At 32.9% G+C, this 27,928-nt stretch overlaps 1 protein-coding gene across 1 annotated transcript in view; it reads right to left on the bottom strand.

Moving 5' to 3' along the window:
• Positions 1-27,928, bottom strand: part of LOC131841716 (uncharacterized) — a 71,423-nt gene that overhangs the window by 26,514 nt on the left and 16,981 nt on the right. The window contains exon 2 of the mRNA XM_059190033.1: positions 542-619. Within this exon, the coding sequence (XP_059046016.1) occupies positions 542-619 (78 nt within the window). The remainder of the gene's footprint in view (positions 1-541; positions 620-27,928) is intronic.

Here is a 27,928-nt window from a genome sequence, read left to right as displayed (position 1 = left end):
AACAGTCGGCCAAATTCGTTACGGGGTATCAGTCCGATTGATGCTGTGAATCTCTGCCTGAGATCTTTTCACAGCATCCCACTTCTGACACCAATGTTAGGCGGCTGACCCCGTTTGGTTTTTTAAAAAAAAACCTTTTTAAAACACAACACAAAAGTCACTTGATTTCAGATAGTTTATTTCGAAAATGTGGTTTCACAAGTTATTATATTAACAAACTTATCCCAAACTATGTAGGTGCAAGTGCAATGAGTTATCGACGCGGACTGATTTGACTAACTGTCTAAACTGTTTTTATATAACGATGTAAATCGGGAATTATTCAGGCTCAGCATTTTCTTTGTACTGGGCTCGGGCATAACAGTACGTCACAGTTATTATACATATACGCCCCGTCGTCGCTATTGGATACGGGTGACATTGGGAGAATCAGATACTATTTGGACACAGAAATTTTAATGACATTTTAAGGGCAATTCTAGGTATTTGTGTTAATCTAAGAAAAAAGTGTCGAAGAATGGATAAATGGAATTATACTCACTAGAAGTGCCCTCGTCTTTGACATCTTGAACTATCCGACGGACGCTCTGCGTGAATTTGCCCACTAAGTTCGTACTAGCTGTAACAAAGAAAAATAACAGTTCAAAATATGTGTAAATATTTATGTAGGTTTATAAACTAACGGTGTGATTTATGTAAATAAACTATAATACCGACATTGCCGTCACAGATAATGAGGGTTGACCTTCTAGAGCGGAATTTTATAGTTGTAGTCTAGTTCGTGAATTATTAAACACTGCACATTAAATATTGCCGTAAACTAAATACGTTTTGATGTTATTTGTAGTACTAGAAATAAAGAAAATAGAAACAGACATATCATCAAAATCATCTAGTTCTAAAACTCCACAAACTAAATACAGCTAGACAAGTGAGGGACATATTTAAATATACTCACATAAACACCAAGACCAATACAATTAGACATACTCAATACTCATAAATGCAAAGTATTTTATTGTGAGGAGTTCGACTACTGATAGAAGGTGAGGCAGTGTGTTGTATTATACATCAAACTCGGCAGAATAACAACAAAAACATCATAGAAAAAATTGCAAGGTTGAATATTAGCAGAGTTCATGCAACAAGTATTGTTATTGCTATTTCTCTCCTTTAGGGATTTCTCCGTAAAGGAGAGCGGGCCGCACATTTTTTCCGGGAATAAAATTTAAGGAGAATAAAACTTTAAAACTATATGTTTCCACTTTTACAAGTACAAAATGCACAAATTAATATATCTTGTAATTTATATCAAATGTGATTTATTAAATTTAAATTGTATAGAATGTAAAGAGGAAAGAAATATGATATTTTCCCTAAAAACGTAGGAAATAAGAAATCCATATTGAACAACGTATTACTACATTATTTCTTCAAGAATTCAATTGAAATAATCGTGAGCAGATGATCACAAAGCCAAAAATTATTTTCCAGTTGATCAGATATTTTAAGTGAAGTCCTCAAGTATTGTGCGATCTAGTGGAAACAAAGTTGGGACAGACTCTGAGTTTCCAACACGCTTGTGCACTCAGCGGGCAACTTGAGCTGCCTGAGCCGACCAAAAGCCGAGCGAATAAATGGACGATGAATAAACTCTCGGCTGATAAATGCCACAGATGGGACAACGGGAGTTTGTTCGCGAGAATTCCAAACAGTACCGATAAATATAGCAGTATCAAACTTCTGAAGTGTTTCGCTAATAGAAAATTACTTCTATTGCCGACAATTCGAAACAAAAACAATTTTTTTTCTATCACTTTTTCAAACAAATCAAAAGTTCAAGAAAGTAATAGGAAAAAAAAGTCCTCTGAAGGTTGTTAAAACATACAGTTGTCTTTATATTAATATTAAAAGAGAAAATAATAGATTTTCTGTAAAATTTATTGTAATTTATGTTACAAAAATCAAGCTTCAGATTCAGTTCTGAAAAGAGTATGTAAAGAGAGAATTTGAATTATCTTAAATACATTAAACTATGTTTGTTAGTCTCGTTAAAACTCAAGAACGACTATTTGATTCGTGTTCGATTTATTTTGTTAGTATACTATACATGTTACATTTTTTTATCCTTTTTGTATATATGTTATATATTTTTATAAATGCGAATGACATAGAATATCTTTAGACATTGATTCAAATTCCCAGAGCTTTTTAATTATTCAATCCTGATGTCAGCGTGATGAGGCATTAAGTTGGTGACTCGTCGACGGGTGTCTCACATCAAGTAGAGTAATGGTGGATGCCATTACTATTATGTCTCAAGCTTCGTACTTGGAATTGAAAAAGTTTGACAGGCGTTCAGACGTGAGGAGATATTGCTTTGGCTTCAATGTGATTCATGCTACTTTTATTTAAAACGCTTTTTCGAGTTCCGTATCAAATGGGCAAAATTGTAACAGATTGGTGATTGTCCTTTTAAATTTTGAGTGATGATAAAATGAATATCAGGGTGACAAATATAAAAAAGTATGAATAATATCACTACGTTCTGTATAGACTGTGAATTTTCTTTTTTAGGGCATTTTTCTTCAAATCCGAAGTTTCAACATTTGAATAAAAGCATTACGGCATATTAAGCAACAATCCAAAAATTATAACTCTCCTACGTATAGTACTTTGTCCATGCGTTATGTGACAGTGCAATATCAGTAATTCTAGCATCGGCATCCAGTTCTAGGAACCTTTATGGTGCAACTTTGTGTCCGAATCCGCTTGTCACAATGCCATTATGCCATATTTCAGTAACTCTAATAGTTTCCAAATCGATAACGTTAGAGTATGTTTCCTTAGCTGGAGCATTCAATGTCGTTTCAAATTTTAAAGCATTGAATTATTCCACAAAGACTAAATACATCCTGTATTTAATCTAATACTTAGCTAAATATAAAGCTCAAACATATAAACTCTTATTCATAAAAATACAAAAATTATCATTTCGTATACCGTTTGTAACTTATTTAAATTTTGAGAATAATATTTCGATTAATGGAGCAAGCTAAAGAAAAATAAAGGTATGTAACCTGATATATCAGAAATCTAAAAAGAACCATATTCATACTAGAATTACATTATAGTCAGCCATAAATATATTAAATTATATTTTGAATAATCTATATTCTGCACCTAGTTGCCGCATAAAGGATTCATAAATTATTGTGTGAAAAGTGGAAGCACAACTTGTGTATTCATTCAGATCACTCCGAATGAGTTCATTATTGAATACGTGGTTTACATGCAATAAATGGTTCGCAATAAATTAAATCAAATATTTGATTGGAAATAAATTTACTTAATCTAAGCTTACTAATATAAAAAAATGCGAAAGTTTCTGAACATAGTAGGTTAGGTATGTTTGTTACTCTTTTAAGAATATATTAATATTATTGGAAAAATACGAAGTTGAAATATATATTTAACCGATAGCATAAAGTTCTTAAAGTTCAATAATGAAGTTCTTCGTATTTATAGTTTTAGCGAGAACTTTGATCCAGTTATTTTTAAAATATAATACTTTAAATTAAAAAACACAGTAAAATACGCACGTATACACGTCGTACGCAGTATAATTTTACGAATACGAGTACGAGTACGTTTTCTTTGACCGATAAAGTAGTATATTTAGACGTACCTATAATTAGTAGTAGAGTTATATTTCCTCTGAGCCGGTATATTTTCTGAAAATATATGCTATGAGTATAAAACTAGTTCTGGAATTAAGAATATTACATGGACGTATTCAAAATCAGATTTGTTACAATATATATTTACTAATCAAAGAATATAGAAATTTTGAAAAATATCGAAATTTGGAACTCGTATGAAATTGTCTATGAAATTTTATAATCTATTTAGTAATCGTCGATACTTGTCACGAAAGACTTGTAGAACTACTAATAGAGTTGTATAAAGGGTTGCCGTATTCTTTCTAAGAGCTACAACAAAGTTTAAATGTAAAAGTTAGCGTGTTCATGTTCGTATTGAGACAACTAGAAAACGGATTCAGAAGAACGGCTTGGTGAAAAGCTCGCTTGGTGAGAAGTGCGTGCTGGATTGGATTGGAAAAGTTTCATCACGGCCTTTAGTTCAGTTTAGGTGCTAGATGTTTAAGCAAATGCTAGCAAATTGGATAAGTTGTTATTTCGTTTAAGTATTAGCACAGATAAGATAATACAAAATAAAAATACATTACGCTATATGTTGAAAACTAACGGGTTATGTCGTTAGTGCAGCATTGATAGTACCTAATTAATTCGTTTTTCAATTTATAATAACAGAGTATACCATATAAAAAGAGACTATCTATGCTTAAGTACCTTAAATAAATGCGCAAGAGATTGGTTTTATCTTTTATTTATCTAAATTATAATGTTAATTTTTTCAATTAATGTCTCTCGTAATTTAGCCGGTTACATAGGATATGCGAATGTTAAATACGTAATCGGCTAAATTACGAGAGACATTTAATAACAACGTAAATTCAAGTAGGTATTATACATACATTGTACTTATTCAAGGGTTAGTATCTATTTTACCAACAGAAGCAGAAACTAAATATAATTTGTAAGCTGTCAAATTCACAAGGTGGCTGTGACAAACCTTTGAAATTAATTCTTGTGTACAACTCTAGGAAATAGAATTTAAAATGTTTCTTTGGTGCAGCTGTCTGTAGTATTTGCACAAACAAGTCAAGAAATGGAAAATTTCATAGCCTCAGGTAGGAACAAAATTTCGGCATGAGTTCAGACGGTACATAAGAATAAACTTGAGTCGTACTTTACTAATGTGAACAAAAATCTCATTAAGTCGAGATAAATATTTTGTGACGACTAAAATTTAATTGTTATAAATACTTTTTCGTTGCATCTTATCGCTATTAAAAGAATTTGTACTAACTTTGCTTCTAACTTGTATTAAGTTTACTGGTTAACATGTGATGTAAATTATTCTGAGAATTTCAAAAAATTATATGTCACAATAAATAAAAATAACGTAAAGAGTATATGTAAATTCTAACTTAATTCTTATTATCGTGACCATAAAATTTTGCATAGATCTACATAATGTTTAAGATGAGATGGAGGAAAGAGGGGAATTTTTACCCGACCATATAAACAAAGCAGCAGGAATAGCTTAGTAGCTTCAATAAGTTAAAATCTATTCAAATATCGAACAATGCTTTAAAAGTAATCAATAAAATGGACGTTAATTTACTTCCTGGGTCCAACATTAATTACAAAAAGTTTACTAAAAACAATTTACGGTGCTTAAAATCTTTCTTAAATTTGTTTTCGTTCTTTGAAATTACTTAAAAATATTGGCATATTTTGATGTTTATCAAGCTGGAAGAACACGAAACTTTGTAAGTAGATATTATCGAAATAATTTCATTGACAATAAAGCTGTAATCATTTTCATGACTTTAAACTTCCTATCCATTATATACTGTTGGACACATGTCTAAATACTAAGCCATCGTCATGTACCGACTTTCTAAAATGGTTTCGAGATCAGCACTTTCGCATATTCTACACAACCATATATTTCTTACATTCTTACATTCATTATATATATTACCACAAATACACTGTTACCATTACTTTATTACAATATAAAGAATCTTCTTGTGTCCTTGAAAAATAGAACTGTACTTTTACAATTCTGCAATCGCCAATAAATTTCTTGTTGAATTTGGCGAGACGCTAAAAGTAACCCGTCGCAAACCCTTAATGAAAATTAATTACCATTCTCCCAAGATTCCTTCGAAGGCTTACCGATTTAATAAAGTTATTGCACCCTTGTAGATTTCTTCGAAAGCAATTTAAAGGATATTGTTGGAAGAGAAACACTTTTCGTTAGCTGTCATCAGGTTACATCGTACACTGTTTGATATTTTATCACCAAACTTTGACTTGAAAGATAATAATTAATTTCAGGAGCTATAAAAGTAGGCAATACCATGTACTTTACTCCACCAATATTTTGGTTAGATATAATAATTCTAAGTGTCTATGGTTATAGATGATAGTACACAATCTGTGACACTGATTTATTAAGTATCTATCCTTTTGACCTCTCGTACAAGATTTATAAACAAAATTGACAACCGAAAGAAACAAGACCCAGCGCGTAATGGCGCATAATAAATGAGTAAAATAATAATATTTTTATAGATGTTATACCGGCATTGTCGGTTTCATAATTGGTTTACTGATCCCTATTTTATATTTTTCATTACGCGCTAAGACCGAGCCATGATGCCAGATTTACGAGCAAACTTTACTGCCGCGACAGCTACTGTTGCCGCTTTAATCTTAACGAATTAAGAGGCGGCTCTTGATAAGAATCACAAAGTCGTATTCTACCGTCAAATTTTGTTGTTTTTATTATCATTTTAAATTGGACATCAGTATCTATTCTGCTGTTGATTTTCCATGTAATAAGTAATAACACGATTGTGATAAACAATTTATCGAAGGGGACTTTTTCTAAAGTACTTTGTGTGGATAGTTATAAGCTCATCTGGAATGTCAATGCATGAGGACCACTACTGGCTTAATATGATGACGTGGTGTTTTTGGTGTAGATCATATTATGTATGCGAAGATTACTAGTTATCAGCAAGTGGGGCGTCAGCTTGTGTGTCATGCAGAACTAAATTGTGCGTAAAATTCATGATAATTTCTATTAAGATAAACTAACTGGTTTATGCACTATTTGAATAAAGTTATGTAAAACGTCAGCATTTACTTTTTAGCTGATTATACTTGCATGGTTCGCACACATAGGTTCAGTAAAAAGAAAGAGTAATATCTTTGGACACTAAACTCTTGTTTGAAATCGAGTTGGCATGGTTCCCGAGAATACCAACTCGAGTGGTAGTAATTTGAGCCGACACTAATATTCTTGTTTTAGTTAATAGCTTCGTTAGCTCTGAAAATATTGCATCCACTTTTAAGTCTAGCGTTAATGGCTAGCTATCGGCTTACCCGGATATACTGTGTGATTCCACTGAAGGAGATAGACGTTCATTTGCCATTTTCTATAATGGAATCGAAGGGGCTGTGAATGTAATCTAAAGTATTTTAACCGATTAAATCGTCATTGTAATCGATTATACTGTTTTTGTAATGGTCTATTTCTGTTTTATGCTCATCGAAGAAATATTCAAATACAGTTATATCTGTCTCATTGCGTGGCGAGTCACTGCCTGCATTAGCATCAGAATCATCATCGCTGCTTTGTATATAAAAACATCATAATAAAGTTTATTTATATAATATTAATGAGCTCCCTGTATTGATTTTCGGTTTTGATCAAATTTAATAAACGTATATCATTACATATTTATACGTTCAGTATTATTAACATGCATTGGCTTACTTGTACTGAGAGATCAGCTAAAGAGAATTAGGATGATTTGTTATTGTCTCTAATGTAATGGAATGGGTCACGATTATCACAGTCTTTTTCTTTTATGCTTATTGATAAGATATTCAAATGTAATGACATCTTTATCTGAAAAGTATATTCCAATATTACTCGTGCAGTATTAAGATTTTTTTTAAATTAGCTTGGATTTTCCGGGCTATACTTGCTTATTTTACTAGTCAAAATAAAATTAGAAATTGTTTATAACTGTAAATCCTAATAACGCAACCTGATTCGTTGAGGATGTTTTAATTTCAAATAATATTACATTGCCAACTAAGCTGAAAACTTCACTAATTTCTTTCTTATGTCTTTAATATAAGTTATGTCGTTATGACATTAAGCTTAGTTAGTTCTTTTACAAAAAGTCGTCATTCAAAACATGGCGTATTGTATGAAAATTTTTTTCGTTACCACATACATCATCCTCACGCATCTTTTAAAGTAATCCACGCTTGGTCAAACCACGCGTGTTTAAAATTATTCCCATAAAAAAGGGAAATATAATATATATAAATTAAGATGATGATAATATTGTACATTGTAGACTACTGTGTCGCCTCATATTCTTATTTATAAAGCCGACTGTACTACATGGTTCTCATTATACGTACACTGCAGCTATGAATATTCACGAGGCCCGTGATCTGTCGTCCACTCCCACAGACCGTTCTGACTCACTGAGTTTTGCATATTGACTCATATCTACAATATACATTCATACACCTAACCATGGTAGGCTGTTGGGGAGCAGATTATTAGAAATGGAGCCATGACCATAGGGTCTCTAATCTTCGTTTACATTATATACAATTTATCTTTCAGTCAAATTTCTTTTAAATCCATTTGGCATTTTGCATGAATAAGTAACAAACAGATACACGCACTTTATTTATATATTACGAGTATGATTTCATTAACTTTTGTTTTATGAAACAATTAAAATGAATTTCAGTAGAAATAAACGTAAGGTCTCTACTTGTACAACAAAGGTCTGAGGGTCTTTGATGTAACTGACATACCATTAGTAATTCCGTTGTAATATTATCTGAAGTTATAATTACACAAAATGTATGTAGGCATAGTGCTGCTTGCAGATTTATGCGACAAACTACATTAATGCAAATACACGTTTACACTAGTAGGAGTATTTCCACTTTGCTATCTTCAAACATGGCGGAAAACATTTTTATTTATTTGTGAAATACGTCAGATAAAGTTTGGTACTATGGAATGCTGTAAAAGCGGCTCTGAATATGTTACCCTGTTACAGACAATTTACGTTTAAAACAGATTAAAATTGTTGGATTTGCGACTATGTGTATGCCGTTTGTTTCAGTTCAGTTAACAGTCAACTGGTGCGGCGGTGGCTATGATCTAGCCTTCTTCGATGGACTATATTGTTGTATAGGAAACTGGCTGGTCAAATATGAATGACTTACCCTTACTTCAATGTGCTTGTTCTTCAGTGGGCCCACACGGTTACGGGAATCTCAGGAACTCACTCAGGTTGATTACAACTATTAAGACATGCGTGCGATATGAGTGCGACGTGCGCGCGCGGCGAAAGCTATGACATCACTGACTATTGAATTAGCCGGGAGGGGTGTCAATGCACATCAACAAACCAGGTACGCATCGCGTTTGGCGTAACCATGCCCCCCGCCTTGACATAATGTCAAAGTAAAATTAACAAAAGAAAAAAAAAATAAAGGAACTACACAATTGAACCTTATTGCGAATGCGACAAATACAAAAAACAAGAAAGAAAAAATACAAAAAATATCAAATGCGGAATTTACTAAATAAGAAAAATGCAAAGGATTTTAACTTAACTTATTAACCTATTATAAATGCGTACTACCTATCTTATAGAATACATATTATTGCAAAGGCAATGGACATAATTTTACCACTGGCCTTTGAAAAATACCAGCCTTTGTTTTGACTGAGGCAACGCGAATAATGCCATCCTTACCCTTATAAACTCGTGTTATAAGACCAAGAGGCCAATGTAATGGAGTTAAATTCTCCTGCATAACAACTACTATCGTGCCTTCCTGGATAGGAAAGGCCGGCGTGTTCCATTTGCGTCTCAATTGCAACGTATGCAAATATTCACGATGCCACCTCTTCCAAAACGATTGAACGAGTTGGTCTAAAAGCTCGTGTCGTTTCAAAAGATGAGGAATAGCGTCACTTACGTCATGTGCTGGGAAGTGTTTTAGCGGTATAGTGTTAAGAAAATGAGCAGGTGTCAATGCTTCCAGGTCCGACGGATCTGAACTTAAGACGGTCAATGGGCGAGAGTTTAATAGCGATTCTATTTGTGTAAGAACAGTCGTAAGTTCTTCAAAGGTTAAAATTTGTAGCCCAATGACTTTACTTAGATGGCTTTTGACACATTTTATATTACTTTCCCAGCATCCTCCAAAATGCGGTGCGTTAGGAGGGATAAGGATCCATTTAATTCCATTGTTAGCTAATTCCTTATCCCAAACAGATCTACATTCTTGCGATAAAAACAAATAAAGTTCACGTAGGTAGGATCGTGCCCCTATAAAATTAGTACCATGATCCGTATACATGCATTGAATAGGACCGCGGCGAGCGAGAAAACGTTTTAACGCGGCGAGAAAACAAACTGTACTCAATTCACTTGCGAGCTCAATATGAACAGCCCGAGTGGTTAAGCACGTGAATAAGCAAACGTATGCTTTGCGAGTGGTTATACCACGACCGCGATAAGGGGTTACAAAAAACGGACCTGCGAAATCACAGCCACAATGGACAAAGGCTTTAGGAACTTCCTTCACCCTTAGTGCAGGCAGATCACCCATCGGTGGGAATGTAGGACGCGGTTTATTGCGGAAACAAATATTACAATTAGCTACGATCGTGCGAATCATACGTCGAGCTGCGAGAATCCAATATTTAGTACGTAGTATTGACATTAACAATTCTGGGCCTGTATGCAGGTTTTTACGATGAAAGTGTGTTACAATTAATTGAACTATATGATCTCTGCCCGGAAGTAATATAGGGTGTTTATAATCGAAATCTTCATCAGAATGAGTCAGACGACCACCAACTCTTAAGAGATTGTCTGATAAAAATGGATTTAATTTAATTATTGATGCGGTACAAGGTTTTTTATTATTTAACTTGCTAATATCGTTTTTAAAATGAAACCCCTGCACAGCGCGAATAATTATACGTTCGGCGAAATCCAAATCGGAACTGGATATGACGCCGCGTGGAAGAATGTTAGCGAACTTATAAATATAACAAATTACACGAAGTAATTTCATCCATGACGAAAATTTGCGAGCGAGCGAATATAAATAAGGTTCCATAGAATCTTCAATGGTAACCAGTGCGATAGGGTTTTTATTTCCTTCATCGGAAGCTAACTGAGCTACAGTACGTAACGCTAAGTACGGGCTGCAACGTAAGCCAAATGCAACTTTATTAAATTCAAAGACTTGGAGCGGTTTATTAGGACTAAATCTATATACAATACGTTGAAAACAACGATCTTGCGGGCGAACTTTTATTCGTAAATACATTTGTCGCACATCAGCTGAGATGGCGACTGCGAACAATCTCATATTCAAGAGAATAATAAATAAATCCTGTTGTAAGGAAGGACCTGTATGTAGAATATCATTAAGCGAAAATCCAGTACTAGACTTCGCGCTTGCGTCTAGTACCGGCCTTATTTTCGTGGACACTTTGTCCTCACGTAAGACTGCGTGATGCGGTATAAAATAACTAGGGCTGTTATTTTCAATTACGTCTACGGGAGAAATATATTGTTTTTCTATATATTCGTGAATTACCTCATCATAAAGGTATTTCAGTTGCGGTTGCGATGCGAATTTACGTTCCAAATGATAAAATCTGCGTTTAGCGATATCGAAAGAGTTCCCTAAAGACTTAGAACTATACTTAAATGGTAAAGCGACTTCGTAGTGACCTGATTCGTTACGAGTGGTCGTTGTGGTATAAAAATCTTCACAGTATTTATCGTCTATACTTGTTATTGGTTTGCGATCTACTTCTTCAATCTCCCAAAATTTGCGAATTAATACTGAAACCTCGCACGAAGTGGTGGAACAGAACGAGAATGAAGAAGACGTAGAAGTTAAGGTGGGAGCTTCACCTAAAATAAGATAACCGAGAACAGTCTCCAACGCGTTTGGAGTACCAGGTGAATTTATAATTTTACCTCCAGACAAAAGGGTCGCGAATAGATTGACACCAATCAAAAGGTCAATTTCTGATGGTGTTCCCCACGTATCATCTGCGAGCGGAATATTAGTTAAGTAACTGAGCGCGCCAACATCAATTTGACATGTTGGTAAGTTACCTGTTATTTTATTCAAAACTAAAGCGCGAATATTATAATATTGCTCATGATTAAATCTCGATCGGAAAGAGAGATCAACTGCACCCTTAACTGGTTCAGTGGCGCCACCTATACCCTTAACGGTGGTATGTGCGTCCGGCTGCATGGTTAAACCCAATTTTAAACAACACTTAGAAGTAATATAATGCTTTTGTGACCCGGGGTCCAATAAGCAGCGAATGACAACATCACTCCCATTACGAGCAGTAGCAAATACCTTGGCAGTAGCAAGTACTTCAGTCACATACGGCTGCTCATGAATGGACGATGAAAGCGTGCATAACGACTCCTTGTCTCCACCAGTGGTGGTTCCAATAGGAACGGGAGTTGGTTCTAATCGTGTCTGTTGTGTGGGTTGTGTGTGCGCAAGCGGAGGCAATTGCGACGAAGAAGATGGTGGTGATTGGCGACCGTGCGTAGAAGATGTCTGTGCGTTTTTCGTACCCTGAGATACTTGCGTAGGTGCGGAATTATTAATTTTAAAACAAAGCAACGTATGATGTCTCGGATTGTTACAATTTCGACAGGCGGAAGTTGATTGACAACTGAAAGAGTTATGTTGACTACTTAGACATCTAGTACACATACGGTTAGTTTTAATATAATTAAATCGATCATTAATTGTGAAAGTTGAAAATTGTTTGCATTTATATAATTGAGAATGTGAATCACCTTTACATAAGGAACAATAAATGCGTTGCGTAGGATTAGTACCTAAAAATGTACGTGGCGATCGAGCGATCGATCGTTGATGCGACTGTGCACGACCACTGGCGGACGCGGCGGCGGGACCGTCCAACTTGGTAGCGGCAGCGGCGCCGGCGGTGCGGTTACACGTGCGTTGTAATATTTTTACGTGTTGACGTATAAATTTTATAAAATTTTCAAACTGCGGTATGTCATCTTCTCCTCTAATTGATGACTCATACGACTGCGCGGTAGCCTGATCTAATGTCTTTAATCCCATATAAATAAATATAAAATCATCCAGCTTTTCAATTTTAAGTTGCTTTAATGCTGCGATAGTCGACGAGAAAGTATCAATAAATTTTTCTAAGTTTATTGCCGAAGGACCGTTAATTGATTTTAAAGAAAATAATTTATCTAAATATGACGTTGCAAGAGAGCGTTTATCTTGATACTTATCGATTAAAGCTTGCCACAATATAGGATAATTTTCGGCTGCTGGTACTAAGCCAGCACACAGATTTCTAGCCTTTCCTGACAGGTGACTCATAAGATAATGAAAACGTTCTGAGTCCGAAAAGGATTCATTGTCATGAATAACCTGTTTGAATGTTTCGTAAAAGAAAGGAAATTCTAAAATATCACCTGAGAAGACTGGTAACACAATTTGGGGGATCCTTACTGATCCCTGTTTGTTGTCTGGTAAAGCAGACTGACAAGCGGGAGCTGGAGTTCGCGAAGATTGAGGTTGTAACGAGACCGCCATCATCTTTATAGAATAAAACATTTCGTCAAAAGCGGTGAGAGATTGATAATTAACTACATAATCAGGGTTTAGTTCCAAATTAAGGAGAATAATTTCATCGACAATTTTAACATACTCTGTGCGCATTTGATCGATCAGGCTAACTTTTGCAATAAAAACATTACGATGTTTCTCCATTTTAGTTTTCGAAGATAATTCATAAATAGACTGAAGTTGCGAAAAATATTGTGCACGTTTTGCTTCATACATTTTTAATTTTGCGTTTGTGTTAGCCATTATTATTATTTATATATATATACTTCTTAAAAAATAACAAAGGAAAACCAATAAATGCGATATATAAAACTATGTGCGGTAATAACGTACAACTATACCTGTACTACCGTAAAAGTGCGAGCGATAAACAATAATAACGTATAATAGGTATTTAATGTACTAAATACCTACAAGACAGACAGATGTACTTGTAGCGAAAATAAGTACACAAATGCGAGAAATGATGCGCGATATAAACTAGCATACATAAAAAATATATGCTTACTATGCTATAAAACTACTAATTAATAATGCGAAAAATAGGTACAACTATTATCTATATATACCTATATGCGAGAAAAATAAAATAATGCATAAAAGCAATATTTTAAATATGCGGTGCGAGAAGTAAATCACAATAACGTTTTAAACACTAAAGCGCGTGACAAATAAATTTATATATACCTACTCATAAGCGGTAGTATGTAGGTACATAAGTGCGACAATACGGAATGTAGGTATCGACCATACATCTACAAAAAAAATATGCGAGCGAAATATAAACTATACATAAAGCGAAATCGAAGTGAGTGATGTCATAGAAAATCAGATAATATATCTATAACTATAACTAAAAAGATATAAAATAACTATGTTCACAACTATTATTTTACGCGGGAGTATTCTAAAGCGTTGTTGTTAGTCACTGTGTCGATACACCACGTATAACTTAATCATAGGTACGTAGGGCACGATCTTTAACCGACATGTATTGTATAAAACAGCTATGCGAACGAATACTCAAACAATTTACAATAACCAGCGTATTATACGGCGAGTACTGCAAGGAAATAAAATATCTATTACGAACAGAAATAAAATCGCTGCTTATCAATAATTATTCAGATTAAATAGTGTGCTTTCCCTGCTCACTTTCTTGTGTAAAGACTACGGTAACCAACACTAACAATCTTAACATTCAAACACTACAATCATCATACATAATATTCGACAGGTAATATTGTTTCGTCAAATAGTATAACGACAACTATAATATTTCTAGAAGCTTCGATCGATCGAACAATATCGATATAATGCGGGTGAATGTGAAATTAAATGAACGAAACAACGCAAACAGATATAAAGCGAAATTGAAGAATTGAGCTGCGAGTTATGAACAATTCATAAGCGACATAAATATAAACTTATTTATTAACGAAAATACCAATGTATCGTTATATTTGTGCAACCGTGGTATGCAATTTGAATAGATCCTATTACATGCGCAATAAGGTTCAATATTACATGCGAGTCATTCACTCGACTTTCACAATAGGAAAAAATTAAAACAAATTTTAAATAAATAAATTGCGATTCCTATTGTGATCCGGCGACGGAAGGCCAATAAATGGTGCGGCGGTGGCTATGATCTAGCCTTCTTCGATGGACTATATTGTTGTATAGGAAACTGGCTGGTCAAATATGAATGACTTACCCTTACTTCAATGTGCTTGTTCTTCAGTGGGCCCACACGGTTACGGGAATCTCAGGAAGTCACTCAGGTTGATTACAACTATTAAGACATGCGTGCGATATGAGTGCGACGTGCGCGCGCGGCGAAAGCTATGACATCACTGACTATTGAATTAGCCGGGAGGGGGTGTCAATGCACATCAACAAACCAGGTACGCATCGCGTTTGGCGTAACCAGTCAACAAATACAGTTAAAATTTTTTATACGGTTACATAAACTTTTTTATAAAATTGGAAAGGTACGTAAACAACTGACGGTCTTCCTGATGTGCTTTCCATCAGGAAGACCGTCAGTTCTTTACGTACTCCTCGTAACTCCATTGCCATTTCTACATGATCAACTCAAGGGACATCATATAGTTATATAATTTGCGTCAAAATGTCTGTGGTAACTCTGCTTATTTAGGACTAAATTTTCAAGAAACCGAAACCGGAATTTTCACCAACACTGCATACAACGCAAGTTGCGGGAACTAGTGGAATATAATAAGAGAAAATGTCGAGACAGAGATATCCGCATATAGCTCTACAGTCTACCTTAGTCAAAATCTGTTACAACGACTATAGTTTAGAAATAGATTTATAACCCCGCGGGATGACATTGTCACAATTTTTAACCGTAACCAGAAAAGTCTTTGAATTATTTGTTAGGCACTGAAATGAGACGAGGCACGAAACACTATCTTTTGGTGCCGGTAGTATGAATATGCTAATGTGATTTCATATTCAAGAGTCTCTGAAACTGGTTCGTGTATATGAGACAAGTTAATGAAGCGAGAGATTATTGTGTTAAGATAGAGTAAAATGTCTTTAACATACGGTTTTCTCCTACCTCATAATCCTTGACGCAATCCTTAGCATCAGTATGAAGATGATAATTGGATGCCTATAATAACATACAAAATCAAGTAAAAATAATAATATGTATATTAGGTAAATTTTTGATTAATTTAAACATTATAATTATGTTTATATTTCCTGTTCATACTTAAATCTTCCTCAATGTGCAAGGAAATTAATTTAGTAGTGAAAAGAATAGGAATAAATGCTTAGGTCAATATATCTCTCCCCCCTTATTTATAAGCAGCGTAATTCAGTAACGACTCAAACAATACCCTTGAGAAACTCAATTTACTGCCGGCACAGAATACCTAAGTAACTAAATTGTAACAGCAAATCGTGATACTAACGATTTCATTCTTGTGAGAATGAAATAAATTTCATAACGATAAACGAGCTTATTTTTTAATTCAAGAGAAAATACAAAGGAAACGAAAACAAAAAAAAATGGAAAAGAATAATGAATTTTCTTTTGAGAATGTGAATTTTGCAGATGTACTCTTCTTCTAAAAGCAGCTTTTAAAGTAAATAAGACCTGTCACCATAGTCGACATGCTGAAGTATTTACCATTTCTAACTTATCATTAACTAGCTTTTGCCCGCGGCTTCGCTCGCGTTAATTTAATCCCTTGGGGGTGGAATTTATCAAAATCCTTTCTTATGCATAAAGCTACTATGCCTACATCATAGTAGCTTTATACATGCAAAGTCTCAGCCCGATCGGTTTAAAATTGACAAAGTTTCATAGAAACTTTCACCCCTTATTTTATCCCCTTGGGGGTAGAATTAATCAAAATCCTTTCTTAGCGGATGCCTACGTCATAACATCTACCTGCATGCCAAATTTCAGCCCGATCTGTCCAGTGGTTTGGCTGTGCGTTGATAGATCACTATGTGAGTAACCTTTAAGTTATATATATATATAGTGATATATATATATATAACTCATATACATAGTGATCTATATATAGATTAAGTAGAATGTCTAAAATGTATATACACGTTTAGCTTGTCTTTCATATCGTCTGTCCCTATTTCGTCATTCTCAAGTTTGTAGATATTTTGGAAATGAAATAGAATACGTCTAGAGTAATAATGATAAGCCCTCTTTTTTGAGCATAGATAACCTTTTTTTTTATTGCTTTAAGCATTCCTTTATGACCACTTGATAGATAGTATTTACATATTTAGAAAAGGTGGTACCGTATTGAACTATAGAGTTACAACTACGAGTTCATTTGTATGGGTTTCTCCATATGTGTACTACAACCATGCAGTTATGTTTTGAGTTTTCCTCTTATTGATTCTTATGACTTTCTAATATAAATAGTCTTTGTATTTTCCCCACTATTGTTACACGTAGAAAATGAATCATTTGTAGAATGTAATGCATATAAAGTACTTATAATCAATAGCCCTGGTGGTCTAACGGTTTGACACATCGTCTTCTGATGGTTGCAGGTTGTATTCTTCCACGACACAATCATTTGTATTCAAGTGTATGACTGTTGTTATATTATTACTGGTTATTATCTAAATATATTTAGTAAAATATATTAAAAAAAATATATAAGTATTTCTATCAGTTGTTTAGTACCAAATTGGTTAATATACCTGTTGTTGTCTGTCACAATGTTTATTTGATATTAAAGTTCTGTATACAAAATAATATAATAAAATTCTTTAGAAAAATACAATATATGAAGTATAAAAGTATATGGCCAGTACGTCAGCAACAATACCTAAACTCAGGTAAGTTTGGGACTAGATATGTCTCTGTGTGAAGTTTCCTGAAATATTATTGTCATTAATTAATAAACATAATCGAAAACATACTTGTACCCCACTATGTGATTTCCGACAATGTAATCTTTACAAGTCAGTTACAATTCGTTGCATATTTGGTGAGGTTACATTACTCCGCACAAAATTACTTAGATATCGCATTTCAGGAATATTAGTGACTTTGAGTAATGAATAATACCCTCACCTTGAAGGGTCGGAACCTTAATTGAAAATGTACAAGTGTATATCCAGTATATTTGATGACTGTGGTTTTTATGGCATTATGGTCTGTTATGGCATTCGCGCTATAGATTATATTCACGTATGTTATTCAGATTATAACCAATATCTCTTGTGGTTGAAATTAATTCAATTAATTAACATGTATTACATTAGTCTAATAAATCTATTTCATTCTTTATCTTATACTTAAAAATCTCTTTCTTATTATCTATTACATCTATTATCAAACATACACTCCTACATTTTAACCCTTCTACCACCAACCCCTATTTTTATGTCGATGTTAGTACTTCAATTTATATGGTAAAACAATGTTTGCCCGGTCAGCTAATTAACAAATAAATATACTCGTGAAAAGAAGTTAAAAAGTACCTTTAATGAAATATATTTAAAAAATATATATTTACTAAAAAGTATAAACACTATAAAATTATTTCTTATATTATTAAATTATACTTAAGGTCCTGTACCACTTTCATAGAAATAAACATTTGATTTTATTAGTAAATCCTACTGTTGCGTTGACTGACATTAAAAAATATTCTTAGTGTTACATTTCTTGTTGACTTTTGGTATTTCTGCGATCCATTTTGCTGTACACAAAGGTATCGTGTCGATCTTAATAGCCTATTACAGTTCGAAAAAGTCCGCCTTATTAGCTGTGAGCGTCGAGCTAGTGTAATCGCATAGTCCAATCGTTAGTGTTACGTAAAAATGTACAACGTCATACTGACGCTCTGGGAAAAAATCTCATTGCAGATTTGTTACTAGGATGGAGTTGCTTATAGACCTCGATAACATTTATATTAGCTTGGGAAATGTTATTGTTTATATAATTACTCAAAAATTTTGGTGTATTTTGAAATTATAGAATAAATAAAAGTTTACTGTTAGGAAGAATGAATTTAAACACTTTGCATAGTTTTTGTTTCAAAACAAAGTATATTCGTAATATAATCTTATATTACGGACGCCTTAGGTAGGCTAGCTAAGGTAGCTAAGCTAGGTAAGGTACCCAACCTTGACGTTTCGGGTTTGATTGAGTTGTAACAAGCAAAAATGATGTTGAGATTTTTTACCGATTTCAAATAGAAGGTTATCCATTCAACTTCATAATTTTTGTTCTAATTCATTGAACCCAAGGTTATATATAAAAATGTAATTACTATTGACACCTCCACACCATCGTCGAGGAGATCTTTGGGAGAGGCCTATGTCCAGCAGTAGACGTCTTCCGGGCTGCGATGATGATGATGATGATGATGATGATGACACCGTGATTGAAAATCGTGTGATAATTGAGAATATTGTAATAGATTTTTAAAGAAACCTAATAATATAAATAATGCAAATCTGGGATATGGCAACCCTAACTGTTCCGGTACATATACTACAACTCTGATTAAAATATAGACACGTAAGCACATATGTGGTATACATACACAATTAGGGGTTCAGTAACAGATGGCGAAGTAACTAACCGTGAACGCGTCACGTAGAAATCCACTACTAGATTTTCGCCTCTAATATAATAGAAAACGAGGGAATTGCGAGGGAAACGGATATGACAAATTATGAGTGTTTTCAGCGTGGTTAAGCAAAGGGCCTGTAATCTTGACAATGGCGCACAAGTTATTTTCTACCAATTTCATACGGAAGGTTCGCGAAGCATAAATTTTAGTAGCAAGTTGTGTAAGTATATAGTATATGATAAGGGTTTAATACTCGTATTTTTACAGTCTACAATTTTAGATTAAGTATGCGTAAATATTATATACCTAACTACGAGTTTAGTGTAAACTAAAAAATAATGAAATATTATATAAGAAACAATTTTTTTGCCCCATTAGTGGCAAACACGTACAAAAAGGATTTTCTTTCTGCAATTTGTTTTGTCTATAATAGTCATCGAAACATCTACTTATGATGTTGTTCAATTCCTGATATTCCATGTTAAAATTATTTTGCTAAATAATTTTTACTAAATAAATGATGTGGCGTAATATTCTGAGTAAGCACTTGAATTGCTACATACTTACTCCATATTGACAAATACACAGAGTTCTTTTTCTACGGGAGTGCCCATGTGCGTCCATTATAAATGTTTTCCCATGGACTGATTATTACTTATCCTTATTACGTCTTTCGATAAGTCGTGTTTATAGAGTTTTGGGTATGTAATTGCCTATGTTGAATCAATAACATATCTCGTGATGAACTCAGTTAAACTCAGTAAAAAAACACATATTGTTTGTTTAATAAGAGGTAGGTACACAGTACTGCTTTTTTTCAAATTTATTATGCAATTTTCTCGTGTTAATGTTACAAACAGACATAAATTGTAATAATGGCTAATTTGATTTCATACAGTAATATTTTGCCGGAAATTGTAGCATTAGCAAAGAATGTACTTGCATGCAGTATAGATATTAACCCGTTGCTATTTTGCATGGCGTGTGCCACACTTTTGTGGTGTAAAGAAGGCGTAAATATATTTTATTAGGTTATTGTATATGTTAGATTGAAATCTGGGCTTATGTGGGATAATATTTCCTACACACGTCGGGCATGGCGTCGGTTGTAAGGAAAAGTTGTTAAATGAAAAAGTAGACGTGAAAGTATGGCCGACTATAAAAAATGTGCGTGCCACGTCTCGTTTCACGCTTGTATGAATTTAAATTTAGTGGATATTCGATTTTTTATAGCGGTTTTGTGTTCATGTGAATGAATCCTGGCTATTCATTTATGGAACTTTATCAGCGTAAAACGAAGCACATGTAGGTAACTAAATACATATACGAACGTTTAAAAAGTTCAGTGAAATATACTAGAAATAAGTTTTAACAAGCAATGAACATTACTGTTCATATATGCTTGTTATTGCCATCAGGTATAATTTCTAGCAGCATCCTAGTTCTGTTCACGTATAATATTATTGTCATTTGTCATCAGGTAGGCGGTAAACTTGTTTGTCATTCTAGTTAAAAAAAATATACCATAAGCTTACGAAAAAATATATTTTCTCCAAGTAAACGTAGTGAAACTTTTCTTACGAAAATATTTAGAAACTTCAATCAAGTATATCTTGCAGAAATTACTTCATCGTCATTATTATATACTACTACGTCATTATTATATACACTACCGGGTATAAGCCTCTCTCTTTAAAAAGATCATTCTATTACCACGTAGGCAAATTCTTCTTACCACCATATTCACTTCACACAGTGTTATACTTCATTCAAGTATAACACTCTTGCAGAAATAACTTAATCGTCAGTACCATAACCTATAAATTAGTGCTACTACTGGTATAAATAAAATTTTATTCTATTACAACACATTATCACTTTAGCAATTTATCAATGTAGTATAGAATTATTATCGCGTATTTGGCGTACTTTAATTACAGAAAGCATTTTCAGAAATGAAATTTATAAGAAATCTAATGTCTATGCGTTTTATAGTAGTTATAGTTTATATGTACATGCGAATGTATATATAAACTATATATATGTGACGTTTATGGAGTCTATAGAGGATATAATATTGACGATTGCCTCTATCTATATAGTAACAGCTATCATAAAGGCTATATAAGGTTACTTTTCTATTATGTTGTACGTAAGCAGCAGGATGTTTTTTTACATAACCTCTCTGAAAGTAGCTCTGCTACGAGTAGATCGATAACACATTACAAGTCCGTGCCTGTAGTGGCGGCGATGAGTTAACTACGCATTAAACTTTTATATCATCATAAGTAAGAACATCATTTATATCCCACTGCTGGACATAGTCACTAATTATAGACTGACACCGGATTATAATGTAAGAAAAAAGATAGTTTAGGCATGACGTCGTGATAAAATGTATTTTCACGTAAAATTTTATGTACCGCCTTTCAGCCGTTTAGTCGCGAGAAAATAAACAGACTATTGAGTATGCATATGGATATCTCTGCATGAGGATTACTTTTATCACATTGGGCAGGAAGCTTGACATTTGTTGATATCTCAAATTTTCATTTTTCTTGTATTTATTTTGGTTTTTCTCTGGCTGATTTTTACAGCATTCTAAGGAAAATTCTAAAAAAGGAAGAGCGATGATATTAATACAAAAATAGTTAAGTTAAAAAGTTCACTAGAATATGATCAGTTTGAGCTTAATTGACTAAGAAATATCCAATTAAGCAATGTTTAAAAGACTTTCACATTTACATCGTTAGTAGCATAAGAAAGTGAATCAGGAAATATTTATTTCGTTACCTTTTGCCGTTTTAACGAGTCAACGAATCGTCATGAAACTTTATTTATATACATGAAAATAATATACGTTTATTTTCTTAACTTTTGACTCCGAAATGTCTGAATTAATCATCACGAGATTTGTTATGCTTATAAAATTAGTGATGTAGAAAGACAGCAACTATCATAAAATTAAAATATAGGCGCTAGATTTTAAAAATGAATTGCGAAATTAGTCGCTCGAATTGATATAAATACATAGACATAGGCTTTACTTCTGATGGTCGCGGGTTCGATCCCTCACACGGTTCGAATATTTGTATTTATGAGTATGATTGTTTGTATAGGTCTGGGTATTTTCTATGTATAATATGTATGTATTTAGGAAAAAAAAAATTATATATGTATTTGTATCAGTTGTCTAGTACCCATAACACAAGCTTTAGCTAGCTTAACTTGGGTCTAGATGGCGCTGTGTGAATTGTTTTGAGATTATTATTATTATAGACATATCTTTGTAAATGCACAAATGCATAAGGTATTTTGAGAGCATTTTGTAAATGCATGAGGAATCGAACTCGCGACCGTCGGAAGTATGGCGGTATGTAAACTAGTGGTTTAGCATACCACTAAGGCCGTCAAAACCTAGTGAACACTATTATATAAATAAATTTAATGTTTGAGTACATGCTATGACGTCATCTTATTACAGAATTGAATTGAGGCTAACGAGCTATGGATAAATAAGCATGTGCTCGTAACTCATGCATTTCTGGAGTTCACATTCTGTTAATAAATTGGCTAAAGTTATTTATTAGATACAACTTCATGGAACTTTCGCTATATATCCTTTGACGCGGTTGACTGCTGCTCGTTTGAGGATGCGGCTAATGACTTAAAGCTTTAATATGATTTGAAAATCTTAACGTTGGTTCAGTGATTTAGTTCAATACTGATTTTTAACGTTATGAAAAGAAATAGGGCCGTCATGGTGCGATTTTATTTATCGCCATAACATGTATCATATAGTAGAATATTTTTATCTGAGGGTTTAATAGAGAGAATATTTGGAGCATTAAAATCATCTGAGTAAATTAATATAGGTAGTAGCTAGTAAAAAAACTTCATATTGAAATTGTCCAGGTACAGACAAAAAGCATTTTTTTCTTTATTCCTCCATATTATCTGTACTTTACACTAAATATATGTTCAAGTCTTCTAACTGCAACTATTTGAAATTTAGAGAGTTCAAATTATTTTCTTCAGTTTTTAACTGTTTCTTTGAAATATTAATTATGGTCTCCAAGTACACTTACGAGCAATCATTGTTTATCCACTATACGAAAAAAAGTATGTATATTAATTGCAGTTAAAAGTGAGACAGTCACTCATTAGTTTTGGTTTAATTAGTAAAATAAAAGACACGGCTCTTTATAAGTGACTTCAAAAAAAGAGTATAATGTGATAAAAACTATGGCCATTTTTTGCATTTGATCATTAATATGACAAAAGACAGAAAAAGTCTGATTCTTTTGAATATTGATGGATTTCACTTTAAAAATGGCTCTGTGAACAGTACACGATTAGTGTTTTCTATGAGCTAATTAGTAGTTTAAAGCGTTCATACTACAACAACGTTGTAGACCAAATTTGTACAAAGCTAATTGGATTGAACTTTATTTAAATTTTATGAAACTCATTTTGTAGAAGCTATGATTTTAAAACGAGGAAAAAATATTGGTTTAACTTAATTTTCTTGGTCTGGATGACATATTTTTTAGTAAATGCATAATATTGGTTTGCTTCATTTGTGACTAATGGTGCTGTGACATATGACTCCTTAGGACTCGTTTTAATGTTCTACTTCTTGTGAATTACAATAGCTAAGTCTACAATTGAGTTCATTCGTGACTATGGTGTCGTAAAAGCCATGTGATTGCGTTCTATCTTCTGTGATCCAGTAATAAGCTGCAATTATTGTGGTCATTATATGCTCGTGGATTATATGTTGAAGATCATTGCGAAAACGATTGGTAATGTTAGTATTATTGTTCGTTATTATTACTTTGCTTTGTATGTAACAATTATTGTTTGAAAGTAGGTTACCTTATTCAGTTTTTATGCAAAATAAATAAAAATTTATTTAATAAGTATGATATCAATGTAGTAAACTTTAAAGCTAAATGTGAAGTTAAATTAAGATAAAGGCTTGAAATTTTCAATCAATCAATTTCTTTTTCAAGTTACTCCGTTATGGCTGTAGCATGATGTTAATTAGAACCTTCCACAGTGATCTAGAAAGTTCTTTATATATTATTATACATTATAGTATAGTGAATAGACTGTAACGATGTAGTATACAGGCTGTATCAAACTTAACATATAGTACCATAAAAATATTTTATGAGTACAATCTCACTTTCTTTATGAAACTTTTATCGCCTGGTTTGTGAACGTAATACCTCGCAACAGATAGATAACAAGAAAACCTATAAAATATTACAGGATTTCGATACATCGTACTGGGACTAACAATATTTTTTCTTTTCTATTTTAACTTTCTATATGCTTTAGTATTATAAATTGGGAAGTATGTCTATTTAGTTCTTGTTATTATTAGGTGCTGTATCTGCTTAATGTAGCACCACGTCACTAATTATTACTAGAAAGGTAATTTATTTAGGTAGATTAAAAATTATGTTGTGGGTAAAAAATGTTAGGCATAATTTGTTTATCTAATCCTTTGAAATAGTAGATGAAAGGTTGTATGGAAGTGTCGTCACTCTTAAACTTTTGATATTTTAAGCTGTTGATTAACTAAAAATAAATATGTCATTCAAAATTTGTAAAAATATTAAGGGGGTAAAATGAAATGTCACTATAATACGCGGACGAAGTCGCAGGTACATCTAGTATATTATAAATGAAAAAAAGAACATTTTTTATTATTATAAAATAATGGAAGGAGAGAAAACAAATACGCCTAGTAGTAACAGAATACTGAGCGTAACGTGTGAGTAGTTATAGATTACATTCGCTGATAAAATAATAAATCACTGGCAATTCGTTCCGGGCATGGTGAAAGAGATGTTGAAATAAAACAATAAATAATTCTTGTTATAGTCTACCGGCGCATATTGACCTCACCTGTGGGTCGAAACACAATTTGTCTCGCATAACTAGGAGATATATTTTTATTATTGTTGGACTATAGTTTAAGTAAACTCTAGTATATTCTCAATAAAAATATATAGCCAACTGACCATAACGTTATAACTAAGATATTTCCAAATAGGTCTAAATTCTGGAGATTGGCGTCCATATATAAACCCATAACTTACGCATTAAGATTTATCTTATATATAAAATTCTCGTGTCACAGTTTTCGTTCCCATACTCCTCCGAAACGGCTTGACCGATTCTCATGAAATTTTGTGAGCGTATTGAGTAGGTCTGAGAATCGGCCAACATCTATTTTTCATCCCCCTAAATGTTAGGGGTAGTCCACCCCTAAATTTTTATTTTTTATTTTAAGGCAAAACAACGTTTGCCGGGACAGCTAGTTAATTATAAGATTAGAATTCGCATTTCAACATTAATATACAAATTTGTACTTACATGTGTAAACTAAGTATTCTCTGTTTTTTAATATTCCATACTATCATAACATTGAACTAGTTAACTAAGAACTTACATAGATTCTATATTGAGAAATCTGCTCAATAAAAAATTAAATATACTCAAATCCGATTCAGTTTAAAAATTCTTTTTCGACATAGGATTCTTCAAGATCTTTGAACCACAAATTTCAATTGACCGAACGATCACTACTATATTTCTAATATTTTACATATCCTATATTATTAAAAAATACTAAATAAATTCTAATGAAAATCTTTATGTACCTAATTGGTTCGACATAATGCTAATATAGTGATGAAGTTAAACAAAGTAGCAATAATTAACAAAGTTAAGGATTTAGCTAAGTTAAAGATAGCAACCAGTTGGCTTTCCGTTATAGTGATGCAAATTTATGTAAATCACTTTGAGTATTCTGAATGGTTGTTTGTACAATTAGCTGGTCCTGTGTAAGATGATAAGCGACATATTTGGCAAGATTTAGTTATTTGTAAAAATATTATTACTCCTTTGAATTTAAGTTAAATCGACTCAAGAGAATTATAACTTATATAAATTACTATGTCACTTTTCTTTTTTCCGATTTCTATGTTCTCATAGAAACGTATATTACAAACTTTACTTAATTATATTTTTGTAATAATCATTATTTATTATATTAAATATCATGTAATAATTCTAATTAGCATATTAATAAAAAATCTATACTACACTATAACTAGCCCTTTCATTAACCATTACAATTATATAAAATGTTTAATGACCTCTATTAAAAGAATGAGGAAAAACTAAGAAAACATCAGTAAATCAAATCAAGCGCTGGCAGGATGGACCTGCCAATAACTAGCGGGTCGGTCGGCGATCCCAGAAACCAATTACGTGCCGTGGCTGGAATAAGACGTATTTTCGTTACTGACGTGCACTGACATATATTGTTGCTTTGTGCTACCACTTCACCCAGTAATAGAGAGGTATTGTACCATTATTGGCTACAAGTTGACCAATTGCTTCCTTTGCTCATGTCACTTGAAATGATTGTTAAATTTAACAGTATTACAGCTGAAACAATTTGATGGACTGCATTGATTGTAATGGAAAATTATTTCAGAGATTTGGGCAATGTTATTTTAATATTTTTGATAAATATTTAAGATTTCATATAATTTGATCGTATTTAACTTGCTTCCTGAGTTAATTACTACCCCGACTTACTTAAAGATAGCGAGTTCAAATCTGGCTGTTACTTTTTGTATTGTAAAAATTTGTGTGTTAATTTATATATTTGACTGACTCTCTAGTAAAAGCAATTCAGATAATAAACGAAAAATGAATCTGCATAATGAAGGTAGACTCGTCACCACCACGTTGGATTCAACTTTTTCCATTGAATTGTGGACATACTAAGTGCGTTTTGTGGACATACAATTCAATGGAAAAAGTTCCATGGACAATTGTAACCTATCTATATCTACTATCCACTCCATCTCTAATACACAGAAGCCTTTTATACAACACAAGCAACTATATTACCCTATAGTTAATCACAGAAATAGTAAGAAGTATAGAAAACTAAACAAACAAATTAAAAAATTAAGAAAATCTTTTAAAATTAATCGGATAACCTTCTCAAAAATATTAAAAGAAAAAGAATTAAATTTTGAAAAACAATTAGAATATTATGAAAATGAGTTCTGGACCCATAAACTACAATTTGATACGAATACTACAAGATTATTGTTGCATATAAAAGAACTGGAAGCATCATTGGATGCCATTAGTGACAAGTACTCACAAGCTCAATTTCAAATTTCAAAGCATAATGTTGTGATGAAGGAATTGCTTGAATTTAACTCTAAAAGTGAATGTGAAACATCAGACCACCTAGCACAGCACAGCTCTTCACCCACATCGACATCCATCATCAATCCAGAACAAACTAATGTGCTACCCAGTATTGTTAGTAGTAACCACACATATATGAGTAACACAGTAATATATTCAGATAGTATGGGAATAAATCTAGGATCACTTATGCAT

This window comes from Achroia grisella, unplaced genomic scaffold, assembly GCF_030625045.1.
Source record: "Achroia grisella isolate CSIRO2021 unplaced genomic scaffold, CSIRO_AGI_Agris_v1 utg1920, whole genome shotgun sequence".
In the NCBI taxonomy this organism is placed as follows: domain Eukaryota; kingdom Metazoa; phylum Arthropoda; class Insecta; order Lepidoptera; family Pyralidae; genus Achroia; species Achroia grisella.
The sequence above is the reverse complement of the archived record's forward strand: the minus strand, read 5'-3'. Positions and strand labels throughout refer to the sequence as shown.